We start from the raw sequence: 17075 nt of genomic DNA, 5'->3' as shown, positions 1-17075 counted from the left end.
CGTGATATCTTGAGTTTGAAATTCTGATAATTTTTGAAGTTTTCAATTCTAAAGTAAATTTAAAATTATTGATATTAATCTTTTTCCTGAAATGTAAAATTTTCAGAATTTGAACGTTTCAAAAGCCATTAATAATTAGTATTACTAAATACCGTAGAGTTGAATAAAGAAAATTAAATAATAAAATACATATATTTTCTTACGAAATCTCAAAGATATATACATTTTTAAAAATTTGTAAAATGTCATTTTCCTTAGATTTGTTTTTCACCGAGATTACATAATATTGAATATTATCTCCGGAACATCAAGTTTATACGTAATTAGTGTATATCAATTTACCAGTGTTCAACTACAAGTAATAATGTAGTAATCAATAAAATATAATATAATATTTGACAACATATATCTTTATAACAACATCAATAATATGTTTTATTTAATAATAGCAAAATTAGGTATATATAACCAATGAACCTTCAATTGAAGGTAGTACTAAATTGATACAAGTAATAGAATTCCTAAACCAAAGATAAAATCAGTTAAATCAATTTTCCAAGATAATTTATTACCATTATTTGAATAATCAACATTTTTACGTTTACTATCATTATCTTCAATGATTGAAATTTCTTCATCAATAATTTCACCTTCTTGATCAAATTTAATAGTTTGTTGTTTTGAACCAGCTGTACAAACAATATTACCACCTCTAATGATTGAAGCTCCAACAGAATCATCTGTTGAACCACCATGAATCCATTTAGAACAATCTAATCCATCAGATTTACTATTAATAATTGCACTACCTTTAACTAATTTTAATTTATTAAATGAAGCTTCTTTAAAATCACCTAAAAATTCAATTGCACCACCAATAACATTTAATTTAGGGAAAAAATTAATTTTACCAACTTGAGTATTATTAACAATTTTCAAACCACCACCAATTTCTGAAACATTTGGAAATTCAATTTCTTTTAAATTATAATTTTCAATAAGACTTAAAGTACCACCAACACTTGATAATTTTGGTAATTTAAAAGCTTGGAAATTATTATCAATAACTTCTAATGAACTATTAACTTTTTCAATAGCATCTAAATTAATTGATGAAACATCTTTAATTGTAACATTATTTGCCCATTCTAAATGTGGGAATGAAACTAAAATGTTTTTTGCATTTGCACTAACACTTAATTGTTGTTTAACACCTTTTAAATTTAAATTAATACTTTCTAAAAATCTATTGTTATTTAAATTTAAAATATCAAGATATTCAACATTAAAACCTGCAAATCCAATTAATGAAGTATCTGAAATAATAATACTACTAATTTTTTCAACATTATCACCAAAACTAACAGTACTTAAAATTGGTAAAACATTCCAACGAATTGAACCAATTTGTGTTAAACGAGGTAAATTTAATGAAGTTAAACTTGTTAATTCTTTTAAAACAAATTCACCACCAACTTTTCTTAATTTTGGAGTATCAACTCTAACTAAATTAGTTGCATTAACAACAACAAAATCACCAGAAATGGTTTTAATATCACCAGTATCAATAGTTGGTTGTTGATAGTTTGAAATGATTAAAGATCCAATGATATCATCACATTCATATAATTGTTCTAATTGAGCACTTGAAGAAATAACATATTCACCTTTGGAACACAGAGTTGGAATATCATCATTTGAATCATCATTAGAACTTGAACTTTCATCATCTTCTAGAACATGGATTATTGTTAGTCATTAAGAACTCATTACCAAAGCAAAGCAAAGGATCAAAACATCAAAAAAAGGTATCATAAATTACCTTCTAAAGGATTTAATTCCAATTGATTTGAATCATTTGAGTCTGGTAAAACAGCGGCGAAAACAGCACTTAAAACGAATGAACTTTGTAAAATTGTAAAAATCTTCATCGTTCCTGCTTGTGATCCTTTTTGATTATCACCATCAAGAACATTTCAAAAATCATTTCGAATATCACACGATTTAAAAGCATTTCCATAATTTGATTTTGTGTCTTTGTGTTTTTTTGATGGAAATGTTTAAATTTTTGTGGCACAAAATCAAATTTATTATTTAACCAATTTAACCGGGAAAATGTCAGACCAATAAACTACAAAATTTACAAATCTTGAATTTTAATAAGGAAAATAAAGGACATTAATTTATAAAAATAGTATATATATAATTCATAAGAGTGCACTATCGGATCCAGAACGACCTCTTAAACGACACATTCTTAACCAAATTTCTTCAGCTAAAGCTTCTGATAATCCTGGTTGAGTCTTTTCAGCTTGTAAAAACAGTTTACCTAATGTTGAAACAGTCTCTTTGGTTTCATATGTTTTAGCTCTATGATGAACCCTTCTAAAACAATGTAAAATAACATCATTAATATGATCAATTTTTTGGATTCCACTATCATAATCCATTTCTTCATCATCATACATTGTTAATGATGTTGTATCAACTCTACTAGGATCATTGTGATGATGATGTTGATATTGTTGTTTATGAATAATTGCAGTTTCATTCTCAATGTTGTCCATTTCTTCATCATTAACATAACCATCAGAAGGTGTCAATGGTTCATTTTCATTTTCAGTCTCATTTTCATTTTCATCATAATCATCATAATCTTCATCATCAGTCTCTGGTGATGTTAAATCAGTATTGGAAGATCCAAAATATGTATTTGGACTTATATCTTCTGGTGAAGTAGAGTTATCTGATATTAAAGCACCTGAATTAACCATTTCTGTTATATAAGAATCTTTTTCCAACAATTCTTTATAAATGTTTTCAATATTTGATTTGTATTCATTGGTATTAAAAGGATATTTTCTTTTCCTATTATTTGGATTTGATAATGGTGAAGAATTCGCAAGATGTTTAGCTTGACGAGGTAATGTTTTGGTAAAATTCCATCTAAAACTTGCTTCACTCTTAGTATATAATTTCTTATCAATATCATATCTTGGTTTTTTAGCATTTGGTTTATTTAATTTCATCCATTCATCTTTTTCTTGAATTAATGGAACCAAATTTTGATATCTTCTAACTTGTCTAATAAATCTTGTTTTCAACAATAAAGAAGCTGAAGGTCTTTTACTTGGATTTTTAAGTAAACAAAATCTAATGAATTCCTTTAAACCATCACTATATCTTGAACCAGTAAGGACAGGAGGTGGATTTTTAGGAATTTCAAATAATATCTTCATTGGTTCTTCATGAGAATGAGGTGGTGTACCTTTTAATAATTCAATTGCAGTGATTCCTAAAGACCAAATATCAACTTTTTCATCATAACCTCTTTTTCTAGTAATAATTTCAGGTGCCATCCAAAATGGAGTACCAACAAATGTATCTTTTCTAACTTGTGTTGCAGTAATTTGACCAGAAACACCAAAATCAGCCAATTTAACTTGACCATCTGAAGTTAACAAGATATTAGCAGCTTTAATATCTCTATGAATTTTCCTTTCAGAATGTAAATATTCTAAACCTTTTAAAGTTTCTTTAATTACAAACCCAACAACATCTTCACTTAAAGATCTATGACATTTTAATAAATCAGCACATGAACCACCACCACAATATTCCATTACAATCCACATATTAACATCTTTAACATAAGCTTGATAATAATTTGTAATATGATCTGATCTTAATTGTGATAAAAATGAAATTTCTTGAACTAATACATCAATTTCATCATCTGTTTCTTCAAGATTAACAACTTTAATGGCAACAACTTTAGAGGTCTTTTTCTCATTGCTTTTGAAATGATTTGTTAGCATAAAAGCTCACATATAAAAGCCCAAACAAGTAAAGGTATCAAAGTTTACGCTTTATAAACATCACCAAAATTTCCTCTCCCAACACACTCTAAAACATCATATAATTCCAAAGGATCAGTAACACCATCCATCTTGTCTTATGAAATATTGTAATTAGTATAATATATTAATATAGAATTGAAAAACTAGCTTTAAATTTAATCTTAATGTGGCAAAAATTTATTGTAAAGAAACAACGCTATAATCTATAATCAAAGTTAGTAGTAAAAATGAAAAAAAATCTAGCAGAATAGCAGATTTGGTTGAATAATCTTTCAAATGATAAGCAAGCAGAGCCACAGTGCAAGAGATAAAAGTTAGATAGTTTGTAAAACAAATTGAAGATTCTAGTTTTGATAGATTTTTGGTAATTTGATAGTATTGATTTTTGTATGCCTCCATAGTTTTTTTTAGTGACATCTTTCGGAATTTTAAATTTTTTGTGTACAGAAACCACAAAGATGGAAATACAAAAATGACTGAGGTACTACAAACTAAAAGATATAAGAAAATATTAAATAAATCATCATGGTCATTAAAAAAATTCTATTAAATTGTCATTGAGGGGGGAATATTGTAGGAAATGGTTTATTTGAAAAACTTTAGTTTACTTGCTCTATTAGTTCTATCTTTCTTTTGTGGTTCATTACTTTCTTTAGTTTTGGAATTTTCTTTAGATCTTTCCCTTTCTTTATTCTTTTCTTTATCTTTCTTTTCATCATTCTTCCCATTAGGTTTATTATCTATATCTTTTCTTTTTTCATTTGTTAAATTTTTTAAACTCAAACTTTTCCTTATTGATTTTGATCTTGAATGTTGTGATATACCATTTGTAATGATTCCATTACCATTACTACCAAATCCATTTGAATTTTGATGAGCTCTAGAATCAAATGATTGTCTTTTAGGTTGGAATGTAGTTGGTTTAGGATAATATTGATCAATTTTTTCAGCCCAAAATTGTTTTTGTCTTGGTCCTAAAGGTAAATTTGTTGATACTCTATCACTAAAAGGTGTATTATTTAAAATTAAAATTGTTGCAACATCAAATATGGGATTTTCAATTGTTCCATGGAAATGTGTTAATGCATATTCAAATAATGATAATTCTAATTGAACAGGTCCAACTTTCTTTAGGACAACCATATTATTATTTGCACCTAATGCTAAAGATTTTAAAATTAATGGAATATTTGCAGTATGAACACCTTTAACTAATGATTCATTTGGTTTAAAACTTGATTCTTTTGAAATGAATTTTTTATTTTGATATTTATTTATAATAAATGATTTACGTTCTTCAATTGAACAAATTGGTGTAATTTTTGTTTTTAAAGTAACTTCAGCTTCCCAATAAGAATTTGCAAAACCATTAGCAACATGATATAATAATTCAATAGATTCTCTTGATTCAAATGCTTTAATATCTAATGTTAAAGATCTAATTTTAGAAATATGTGTACCTAAAGATCTATGAATCCCTGAACAATCAATACACATAACCATTAATAAATTTATTGAAATCCAATCAACAGATTTAGTTGAACCACAATCACAACAAATTAAATTACTTTGATCAATATTTCTTACAATACCTAAAGGTGAATTACCTGGAATATTTAAAGGAGGATCAACATTTGGAGTATATGATGATTTTCTATTCATTGAATTTGATTTTCTCTTTATAGAATTTGAATTTCTTAAAATTAAATCATCTTGAGATCTTTTAGGATTTGAATTATTTCTTGAAATTTGATGTTGTTGTTGTTGATTAGATCCATGAATTGGTTGATTACCATATGAAGATACAATTGATGTAACACTATCTTTTGATATTGGTTTTGGTCTTTCATGTAATGTGATTGAGGAATTATTTGTACTTGATGATGTATGTGGTGGTGCATTATTGGTATTATGTGTTGGATCAGGTTTTAAAATTGAAATTAATTCATCAATTGATTTTATAGATTGTAATTTCCCTTTAAATAAATTTTGTTCAATTTTATAATTATTGAAATTACTATAATAATCTAAAGCTTTTGTTATATGTAATTCAACATTTGAATTTGATGGTTTTTTATTAAAATCTTGTTGTAAAAAAACAGCTAAATTATGAATTAAATTTCTAATTAAATAACCATTTCTAAATTCATTTAAATAATTAAAATAATTTAATCTATTAAGTTCAAATTGTATTCTCTTGTTTAAAGATTCTTCATTATTATAATTTTCATCATTTGAAGAATTTTCAATTTCCCAATTTTTAAATTCTTTTAATTGATCATTATATAATTTTTTCTTGTTTTGTAATAATTTAAAATCTGAATTATAAAAAAGTAGGAAAGGTGTTGTAATGTTTTTCATAATTAAATTTGCATTTTCAATATTTTCTGTTGATTTTTCAGTAAAGATTGGAATTAAATCATTAATTATATCTTTTAATATAGTTCCATTTATATTTGATGAATAATTATTTAAATCTGAAAGGGATGAAGATAAATTTGATCTTGTTATAGCTAAATTTCTTTCAGATTCTTCTAAAGCTTGAGATTTTTTTATAATATTCTTCATTAAAGATTTAAAATTTATTAAATTTTCTTCAATTTCAAATAATTTATTTCTAAATGTTATACCATCAATCATAAATTCATATTGTGGATCTTTTAAATTAATTAAATCAGTTTTTGGTTGATTACTATTTTGTGAATGTAAACTTTCTAAATCAGTTTTATTATAATCTTCTTTAATTTTGGGTATTGAACCAGATTCACTAATTTTCCGTTCTTTATTTAATTGCATATTAACATCATCTAAATAAACTATAGTTTTGAAAATTTCTTCATTATTACCCAAGATTGTAATATATAATTTCCCAATAAATCCTTGTAATTTATCAAAATCAATCTTTATGTCAAAAAAATTATCAATAGGATTTATAATTATTTGATTTGAATCATTTTTGGAATGAATATTAGGATTTAATGATTTTTCTTTTAATTCAACAACTCTTGATAATATTTCATCAACTAATATCTTGGAATCATTGGCATTTTGTATAACAATTTTTAAATTATTAAAAATTGTAAAATGTTTCATATTTTGCATAGTTTTAAAATCATCTAATAAATCCAAAGATAAACCAAAAGTTAATTGAACTTGATCTTTATTATTTAATTTCAATAAGAATGGCCATTCATCAGATTTAACATTTTGAACAAATTCTGATAATGGAGTTTTGGGCATTAAGAATGAACCATTTGAACCATCAATAGCAAATATCTTGTTCAAAAAGGATATTTTCTTTAGTATTAATCCATTTGATAATAGCAGTGGAGCTTGATTGTGATTTTTATCCAAACTACCAACTTGACCCATACTGAATACTCATAATATTGAACCTTTTGGGAATGTAAACACAGCGGCTTTGATCAAATAGACGTACGAAAGAACCAAATTATAAGCGCTCTATAGGAAATAATGATTAGCTTGAACTCTGCTTAGCTTCTTTAGCACCTTTCTTTGTATTCACCAGCAACTTGATACCCCTTGATAACCCTGATCTCTTCCTTCTTAACAATAGAATTTGATGTTTTTTTTAAATCAAGTTTAAATTTCCAGTGCAAATCTACAAGAATGATTTTTTTCAAGAATCCAGATTGTTTTATGCAGCTTTCAATTACCTAATAAACAGGAATTTAGAACAAAAGGTTAAGTATCAGATTATTATGTGAAGATCCCTTGTATTTATAAGATACTAATCACCATAGTCTATTAATAACCTGGTGTGATATCATGATGAAATGTTGAGACTAATTATAATTTAATAAATGGTATAGCTTTAAGCGAGTCTGGATTTGAAATCGATATGCACATTTTAATCTGAAAGATTTAATCGGCATTCAACACAGATTCGAAGGTGATATGGTAGTACTAGACTACGTATACTACCTATAAGTATCAACTATTGATGATGAATCCAACAATAGATTATCTAGGTATCCTTTATATACCTGATAACGCGAGATGATTAACTTAATTTAGACAGCTCGAGTGTACTGCCGTTGTATTCTAGACACTTGATAGCTATGCAAGGGGTCAAAGTCAAATAATAAAATAAACACCAAAGTAAAGACTGAAGATTGGCTGGCTGAACACTTAAACACAAATCAAACTAGTAACTAGTCGTTTAACATTCAACAATAAAGCTAAACTAGAACTAATGTACCATTACATTTATATAATTACATTTAACTTACTAGTTGTCTATGAGTTTATAGCTTGAACCTTTTTACTTTATACTAGTCAAATATTTGAAACAATTCACACTTTTGCACAAACTTATGAAATTTGCACACGAGTTAAGTCACTGCCCCAAGGCAGTAATTCCTATTATGGAATTTACAAGCTATTTCTCGCCAAAGTGCGCAAAAGTTTCATTACAAATATCCATTTTTGTAGTGTTTCACTTTCTTATTTTATTTTTCGCAAAATTGTTTCTAATTTTAAATTCTCACGGTTTTTTTCCTTCCATCACCATTTTTTGTTTTGAGGAGTCAAAGTCGAGGCTTTTTAAAGCTTTTGTTTCAAAGGCCCTTTCAACTCTAAAAAGGAAAAAAAAAATAGCAAACAAGTCGAAAAAAATAAAATATTTAGATCTAAATAAACGTCGAATTTGAACCATAAATTCAATTCGATCATTTAATACCACGTACTGTATAAAAAAGTAACGTTTAAAACAATAAGATTTGTGCCTTGGATATCTAATTAATATACTGTTTATAGCAATTCAAAAGGAATTTTTGAAACGTAAAGATGTTGGACCCTCATCAATCTAAAAACCTTAGATCTATAGATTAACATTCTTGCTTATATCCACCTTAGATTAACTGATGAGCAGATTTATACCCATAAAGTGTATAACTATATAACCTAGATATAGAAACTAGATAGTAATATTCATACAAAGTAGTAAGACTATTATGAATCGAAATGTTACAAAGTTTTCAAATTAAAGAAATATTATATCTATTAAGTAGAGCCTGCTGAAAAATAAATACAATACTCAAAAGACACTGATTAAAAAAACATATAAAAATACATCTATAATAAAGAGCAAGTTTGGTTTAAAATTATTATAAATTTTTGCCACCTATATTAAAAAAAGCAACAAATAAATTATAAAAATTATTAAAAAATTAAAATTAAAATGGAATATTAATACCTATTCCATATGGTATATGAGTTTGGAAATCCTCTAAAAAAATAATATAATAGTCCTGAACTGTTGTATAATAAAATGAAAAAACTGAGATAATGCTAATTTATAATAATAAAAGTTTTGATTTTTTGTAAATTGTTTTAATAATAAACCTTGTTTCAAACTTCTTAGAATAAGAAAGCAACACCAGCAGCAACAGCAGCACCAAAGACACCAGCACCCATAGCGTTTGAAGCAGCACCGGCAGTTGAGACTGATGATGAACCGTTAGTACCGTTGGTACCGTTAACACCAGTTGAGTTTGATGAAGCATTTTGAGCTGAAACGATAGCAGCTGAAGCTAAAGCGACGACGACAGATTTGAATTGCATTTTTGAATTGATGTCTATAATTTATTAAATGTAGATAAAGAAAGGAAGAAAAAAATTGAAAGGAGAAAGAAAAGGAAATATAGGATTTGAATTTCAATTTATATAATTTTTCCAGTCATAATAAAATTTGAGAAGTTTTTTTTTGAGAAAGAATGTTTTAAAAAACAGGAAAAAAACTCGCATAATTTTGCATACATACAGTTTTTTTTTTAAATTTTTGCATTCAATCACGCTAAATTTCAAAATTCAGTGGCAAAAACTCTCTTAAATTACCGGATTAGGAAATGATAAAGACTGCATTTGGCATTTTTCCTAGTTAAATTTTATGAGAATGTCAAAAAATTTACTTGAGAAATGCCAGCCATGCCCCAGTTTGAGAATGAATTGTGGGTCAAATTTTCATGAGAAGAAAAGTAGTCATACTCAAATCAGAAGAATCTTTGGTATGTTGGTATAAAGAATGTTTAAGATATATAGTGAATATCAATCTTTAATTAGATCTTGTGTTGTCAATCATGGGTCCCTTTCTTTTACAATTGTCTTACAAGATTGTGTGTTAAAGTATAGGTACTGGTCACAATTATCCGGAACTGCCCAGTGCCTGTTTTAAGAGAACAAAGAGATCTTTAATCTCTCCCTAGCAATTTTTAAACTTCTCTGCCTAAACCCTTATTTCTTCTCACCCTCACAGCCCGTGCTCTCCGTGGGCTCCGTGCGTGGCCCTTATTTCATTTTTTACCAATTCCATCATCCATGGGCTCATCTCTCGAAACTTTAAAAGCCTGGCCAGAAAACTTTAATGGTTTCTTTTTTTTTCTCTCAGTAATTTTTCAAATTACCGCGTCGAAGGTACGTGAAAAAACACAGCCAGCTATATACTGAATAAGGAAATTTGAGAAAATACATTAAACAGCTAGTAAAGCAATAGTAGCCTGAGTCAAGTACATATATTTTTAGTTTGTTGATTAACAAGTTAAGTACAACATTCTATAGATAATTAAAAGAAAATAAAGCTTTGAACCACATTTATAGATCTCTTAGATCTAACTTGAACTTACTTCAAATAGCAAACTTTGTACCAAACTTTAAACATCGAATCCCATGAAATTTCAAATTGGATGAACTTTTGAGATCTCTCACAAATTATTCTTATCAGTAAAATTAAGTACGGTGAAAACTTCATTACACATAGTGACGTTTTTTCATTTGGTATGCTAAACTTCTTAGATACGCACCACTTCTGATAAATTACAACTTACAACTAGGTAGTATAGGGTAGGGTACAAGTTAGACACCTGACGGTGTTAAATCTACTTTGGTATAATATGAAATTGATAGTAATTGGGTTTTAAAACTATATGATGTAAATCATTCTGGACTCTATAGATAAGTATCATAATTCTATAATTAATTAGCAAAAAGATGTAAAAGGGTGCTGAAAAAGGTGTGGATTCTTGTAATTGTGTAATAAATTCAGCGGTCGTAGGCGTCTTTGTATAACATGTAACAATGTATGATAGTTTCATATGGCATGGAAGCTCTTTGTGCGATATGCTTTGATGAATCGTACGTATAATGATAAATACTAATCCCATCATCCAAGATTATTATCTCACTTTGTTAATGGACCCTATCTAAAATGGTACCTTATATTTGAACAATATGAACTTCTACATGTTAGGTGATAGGCTGCATAGTTTAAAACAGTGAATCATGATTTAGAGTATTGAAAAATGGGTTAAATCATTCACTGCCTCCATACTCTATGTACTGGAAGCATGATACATATTACAAAGTCTAGATATGCCTAAAAATAAGTCAAGTTCACTTAGATTTATATGAAGAACATTATACACAACTATAAACCAATAAGATTGAGACATCAGTTTTTAATCTTATAGAACGTGTACTGTTTTATGATAATTACTGAACTTTATTTTGTTATTGCACTTATGTGTTGCATTTAATATGAAGAAATCTTGCATATACTAAACAAGAAATTAATCCTTCCCATGTTCCAGTTTCCAATACGCGAACTCCATATCATGGATTCATGATTCTTATGGCTCTTTAAAGTTCATGATTAGCAATAAAAAGCACGACCTTTCAGAATATTTAAGCACGTTTTATATTATTGCAACTTCTGATCTCTGAAATCATGTATTTAATTAATCTCGTACTGTTTGAAGTTCAAGAACTTGATTAACTTTGTGATTCTCTGTTGTTTCAAAAATTCAAAAATGGTTCCTGAATTTTTCATTTCAAGATCTACACTAATCTGTTTTGGGAAATGTAATTAGCGAACATCTTTTTCGTACTTTTTGATTGTTGAAACTAGTGTAGGGTAAATACCCTGGCACGCGCGCGCGGTTTAATAGGTGTACAAAGAGTTTAAAACTAGATGATGTTGTATTTTCGATATCTTCTTATTTAATTTAAGATTCAGGTTAATAGATTATACGCCTTTTCAATATCACGATGAAATCTTGATACGAATGTTTCTGTTTTTCCCTAAAATTCCATGGTAACTTTAAGCTTCCACAATTAATTTTGCACCACAAATTACGAAATAATTTTCAGCATTCGCGGATGAGGTAATCGATGACATATCAGACACATACTTAAGCTCCAGAATGTTACGTCAGCCTATAGTTAGCAATTTCATTACTATAGGATGTTTGCTAAATTTATACAACTTATAAAAAGTGCCACTCTACAATAAACAATTCATACTTTTAACATAGATTAGATATACAAATCATCGAAATATTATTAAAATCAATTACAAAATGCACGCTAAAGATTGGTTCCTAGTTGTTATTGCAATCATCTTACCACCAGTTCCAGTTTTCATTAAAAGAGGATTCTTTTCTGCTGATTGTATGTACCTTTTGAATCGATAAAAGATCTCCACATATCTAATTGACACATTTTACTAACCAATTGATCTTTATAGTCTGGATTAATATTTTGTTATTAGTTTTGGGTTTCATTCCTGGTTTATTACATGCTCTTTATATCATTAGTCAATACCCTTATGAAGAACATTCAACTTATGAAGGTCCAACCTATCCAGGCGTTAATTCTAATGGTAATTATGGATCTATTTGAAAATTGAACAACAACAAGTTTCATTTCAAATGAACAAAGAATATGGAAAAGTTTGAAGATGTTTTTGCTTAGCTCTTTTCAAAGTTGCATTTTTTTAATACCATTAGTTGAATGAGGTTTTCATTATTATTTACCTGTTTGAATATTCATCAATATTATATGACTGCTATGTTTTTTTTATTTAAATGTTATATGTGTTAATGTGATTATATGTATCACTATATTTGTGGGTGGTTTTTTGGTTCGTCATGGAATGTATTTATTTATTATCAAATATTGAACAAATTGATTGTATATTATTTTGAAATTATACATGATTTGATTTTTGAAATTTTGGGATGTAGATCAACAACTTTTGGAATCTTCAAATGATTGGAAAAGTTAGGTAACAAAAGAGACCTATCAATTGAAAATTGTTTAAAACAAAATAACTAGAAAAACTCTAGAAATCTCTTAAAAGTGAAAAGAAAATCATAGAATGAAATTATAAAACACAAAATCAATCAATTGATAATCTAATCTATAATAAAATTGAGTTGATCTGGGATAAAGAAAATAAAAATTTCGACTAATCTTCATATATAAGATATAAAACATATCTAGATAAAGATTAATAATGTCAAATTTTATTATCTTAAAGTTCAATCTTCGCATAAAGACACATTGAATCGATATATATGTTGAAAACTTCAACTGATTCGATCAACTTAAGACATGCGGTAACACAAGAGGAAGTCAAATATTACTACACATCCATTGTAGTAATAAACTATTTCTATAGTTAAATCAATCCTTCTTTTGTAGCCTCATTGATTTGTGATACTCTTTGATATTGTAAGAACAATGAACAAAAATCTTTTTCATATAAATTTTCTTTACATAATAGATTTCCGCGAATATTCATTCTTAGTAATTTCTTAGGTCAGAAATTTCTTGCAAAAAAATGCGAAAAATCTCTATAGTAACAAGCTCATCAACTACGTAAAAATGAACAACAACGTCAAGTAGCCACATGCTTCTTGAATCTTGACACCTTTTATATTAATATAGAACAACATAGTTTGACTCTCTAGTTAATGATTGATATCCTGTGTAAAAAGATTTATGCACTTCCAGAAATATTAATAGCTAATTGAAGTATCCCTATCTCTTATCTCATTTGTAGAACTGATTTCAATTCATCAGGGTAAAATTTTCAGGTAGAATTTCTAGAACCTTCCCCAAAGTGAAAATTGCACAAATTTGTGCTGGAGTTACCTTTTACGGTAATATTTGCGTAAAGTCATTTGGATAGGGGAGAAAACAGTGTGCTGGCAAAAACAGGGAATTTTTGTTGAAGGAAAAGTCGCCACTTTAAACTTTAAATAGACAAAAAGGAATGTTTTTGTAGCCCCAGAAAAAAACTAAATACATCATGAAATAGCGCTATGTTTGAACTATATAATATCCAAAAATTAGCTATTGTTTGCTATATCAATTACTGTGAAACTTAAGTTTGAAGTTTTGTCGAATTTCTTATCCCTTCACCACTTTCGCGAACTCCCAGCATTCTCCTAGCAACGTGTGCTTCCTTAACCAGACCCATGGGGTCACCCTCCTCTGTTGCTAAGGTTTTCAAACTCCTTTGGCCAATCAGAACGCGTATCGCTCCTGCATGTTCAAAATTTTTTGAAAATTTTCACAATTCATTTAAAGAAAACGAGTTTTTCTTCCATGAATTTTTTATTCTCATTTTACAAATTTCAGTTTTTCATAAACACTTCAGTTTTTTTTCAGTTTCACTCATAGAAACCGAATTATATTCATACAAATTTCGCAACATTCTAACCAAAGGGTGGCGATTTTCACACGAAATATAATCAAAAACACAAAAACATTTACACAAACACAACAAACAAGAAAACAAATCAAAGCGGATAATCATCTTGGTTGATCTAAAACAGTCTGGTACTATTTTTCATTGACTGTTATATTCCATTTGTCGTTTTTGGCTCATCATCTGTTGTGATTGAAATTCTTCTGACGCCTTCATTGCGCTGTTCAGTTGTATCCCCCCTATAAGTTTTATTGAATTTTTAAATTTCGCCGTTTTTTTTCGTGCCGGTTTCCTAATTTGGTAGTTTCGTTTTTCATTTGGCAAATATTTCCCAATATGGCAACTCCACTGCAAGAACGTCATGAAAATAATTCCAATACTACTCATGATTCTATCAAAAGTTCATTAAAACGCAGTAAGTCTTTTGGTTTACAAAGAGCTGGTGTTAGCTTTGCTCCAAACAAGAAATTATGTTTGTCACCAATGTTATCAAGAAGAAATTCTGCAACTATTGCTGCTTTATACAATGATTCCTCATCTTCTTCAGATGAAGATCAAGATGATTCTCAAGATGAATCTTGTTATGTGAATAATCAAAGAAGAGCAAGAAAGAGAGCTTTTAGCTTCAAACGTTCAGCCAGCTTTTCTGACAACAAGCTGAATCGTGCTGTTTCCAAATATAGTGATGATGATGAAGAAGATGTAACAAGTAATGTTGACGTTAAAGAAACTCGTGTTGATGAATCAATTGAAAAAAAAATAACAGCTATCATTTCACCACGCTTATCCCCAAAGCAAGAGCAAATTGAGATTGAACCAAGAAATATTCAATTGAGTTCTCCAGTTTCTAATGCCATTGTTGATTCTATTGAACCAACTCCATTTACAAAACATGGTCGTCATGATTCTTTTACAAATCAAAGCTTATCAGGTGAAGCTAAATCTAACATTAGAAGGTCTAGCTTTGATGGTGATCAAACTGCTAGAAGTCGTTGTTTTGAATATTTAGTTTCTGCAATTGATGAAGCATGGGCTCGTTATTGTGATGCTACAACTTATGCTGAAGATGAAGTTTTCCACAATGATAACAATAGTTATTTACCAAATACCCCAGCTTCTTTAGGCTTATCAGATAATGAAGATTTTGATGAAGACAAGAGAGAAATTTATGATGATTTAGAAGATGGTTATAAATCTGCTTCAACAAATATCACTGAATATGATAGTGATTTTGATTCCAAAAGAAGAGCTAGCACTCAACCAAGCAGTGTTAAATTACAACATTTAAAGGATCGTTTATTAAAAGCCAAGTATTATCTACAAGATTTTATTGAAAGTGATTCTGTTGATGAAGCATGTGCTTTTTGGAAACGTTGGGATCTTGTTAAATATGCAACTATTGAGTTAGTTGAAGATGATGACGATGATGAAATTATTGAATCAACTATTGAAGATCTTGAAAAAGGTCGTTTATATGGTTACTCATAAATCATGAAGATGAGAGAATTAAGGAGAGAGAGAGAAGAGACAGAGAGGAGAATCTTTGATACCAGTGTTTTAAGTCTTGTCAAGACTTCACATTTCACAAATTGTACTACTATGAATATTATTTTTTTAAACATTTTATTGGTTTTTTTGCTGTTATATTATCACAACAATTTGTTATTAATATTGCTATTGAAAATTTGGTACGGAAGTTTATTATACATTAAATTTGTTTTGATTTTGTTTTAAGGTTATTATTTTGAAAAGGTGTTTGCTTATTTTAATTATAATTATATTTTGAAGTTATAAATACGTTTGTTTTTGCATTTTAGGTTATGAGTTTTTTTAGTTATGAAGTTGCAAGGGAAAAAAAAAAGATGTTGTTTTTCAAAACAACAAATATATTTTAAATATTTAAAGGAAAATATAAAACTATACATGTACAAAAAAGCACAAATTGTTGATGTCTTTAGGTTTTATTAGGGACATGTTTATATAGTTTTGTGTAAAAGATTATATTGTATATACTAATACTATCTTTTATTTACATTATATTATTAAGACGTAGTTAACTTCAATACGTGATCATTGGTCAACGGTTCAGCATTTATCGTTCAAATTCATTCGGTTGTAATAGATCATAGCTCTTATATTAGTGCAACTAGTATATTATATCTACATATAGTTTGTTTGGTTCAGGAATCAATCAGACCGGAGACGCAGATGGTCTCTAACTTCGTCTGCTATACTTAATACCACCACTTATTTGATCCAGCTTTTCGGGTCGAGCCTCGCGGTTCAATGTGACACAAAATATAAGAAGACATCTTGATGATCTATTATTTTACTACGCTATCGGGAAAGGGGTGAATGGTCACATACAGCTCACAACTCCACTATAATACATCCAGCTTAATGATTGTTTCATACGATCAACCTTCGATTAGCCCCTGATACACATATACACATCACCGGTTTAGTTTCTTTAGGATTTGATGTTCTGATTAAGGGTACTTTGTCCGTCAGCATTATCAGGGTCTGATTCCTGAACTTAACCCACTATCTAGAGTCTGGACGTGTAGCTTCGAAAACACTTATCAATAAGAGAGGGATCAAACTCAATCTGAGTCAGAAGCCAACGTAATCTGCTCTAGTATTTAGACATCCACTACCACTAGTATTCAGAGAGGTTTTAGTTGTTGGTGGTGTAGAGAATA

The 17075-nt window shown here is 28.4% G+C and overlaps 5 protein-coding genes across 5 annotated transcripts; 1 reads left to right on the top strand and 4 right to left on the bottom strand.

Moving 5' to 3' along the window:
• Nucleotides 1-495: 495 nt before the first annotated feature.
• Nucleotides 496-1931, bottom strand: SPS22 (Sps22p; the record flags this gene model as incomplete). The annotated part of the gene is made up of 2 exons (XM_011274473.1): nt 496-1730; nt 1823-1931. The coding sequence occupies 2 exons, from the start codon at nt 1929-1931 to the stop codon at nt 496-498; spliced, it is 1344 nt and encodes a 447-aa protein (XP_011272775.1).
• A 276-nt stretch (nt 1932-2207) lies between these two features.
• SPS1 (putative serine/threonine protein kinase SPS1) lies at nt 2208-3949 on the bottom strand (the record flags this gene model as incomplete). The annotated part of the gene is made up of 2 exons (XM_011274472.1): nt 2208-3795; nt 3867-3949. The coding sequence occupies 2 exons, from the start codon at nt 3947-3949 to the stop codon at nt 2208-2210; spliced, it is 1671 nt and encodes a 556-aa protein (XP_011272774.1).
• Nucleotides 3950-4445: 496 nt separating this feature from the next.
• Nucleotides 4446-7232, bottom strand: BN7_5003 (GTPase-activating protein AGE1; the record flags this gene model as incomplete). Its single annotated transcript, XM_011274471.1, has 1 exon — nt 4446-7232. The coding sequence occupies one exon, from the start codon at nt 7230-7232 to the stop codon at nt 4446-4448; it is 2787 nt and encodes a 928-aa protein (XP_011272773.1).
• Nucleotides 7233-9242: 2010 nt separating this feature from the next.
• On the bottom strand, nt 9243-9446 carry BN7_5002 (uncharacterized protein; the record flags this gene model as incomplete). Its single annotated transcript, XM_011274470.1, has 1 exon — nt 9243-9446. The coding sequence occupies one exon, from the start codon at nt 9444-9446 to the stop codon at nt 9243-9245; it is 204 nt and encodes a 67-aa protein (XP_011272772.1).
• Nucleotides 9447-14709: 5263 nt separating this feature from the next.
• Nucleotides 14710-15861, top strand: BN7_5001 (uncharacterized protein; the record flags this gene model as incomplete). Its single annotated transcript, XM_011274469.1, has 1 exon — nt 14710-15861. One exon carries the CDS (start codon nt 14710-14712, stop codon nt 15859-15861), a length of 1152 nt encoding a protein of 383 aa, XP_011272771.1.
• Nucleotides 15862-17075: the final 1214 nt, after the last annotated feature.

The sequence above is a fragment of the Wickerhamomyces ciferrii genome, contig 00195 (genome assembly GCF_000313485.1).
Source record: "Wickerhamomyces ciferrii WGS project CAIF00000000 data, strain NRRL Y-1031 F-60-10, contig 00195, whole genome shotgun sequence".
NCBI classification, from domain to species: Eukaryota; Fungi; Ascomycota; class Saccharomycetes; order Phaffomycetales; family Wickerhamomycetaceae; genus Hansenula; species Hansenula ciferrii.
The sequence above is the reverse complement of the archived record's forward strand: the minus strand, read 5'-3'. Positions and strand labels throughout refer to the sequence as shown.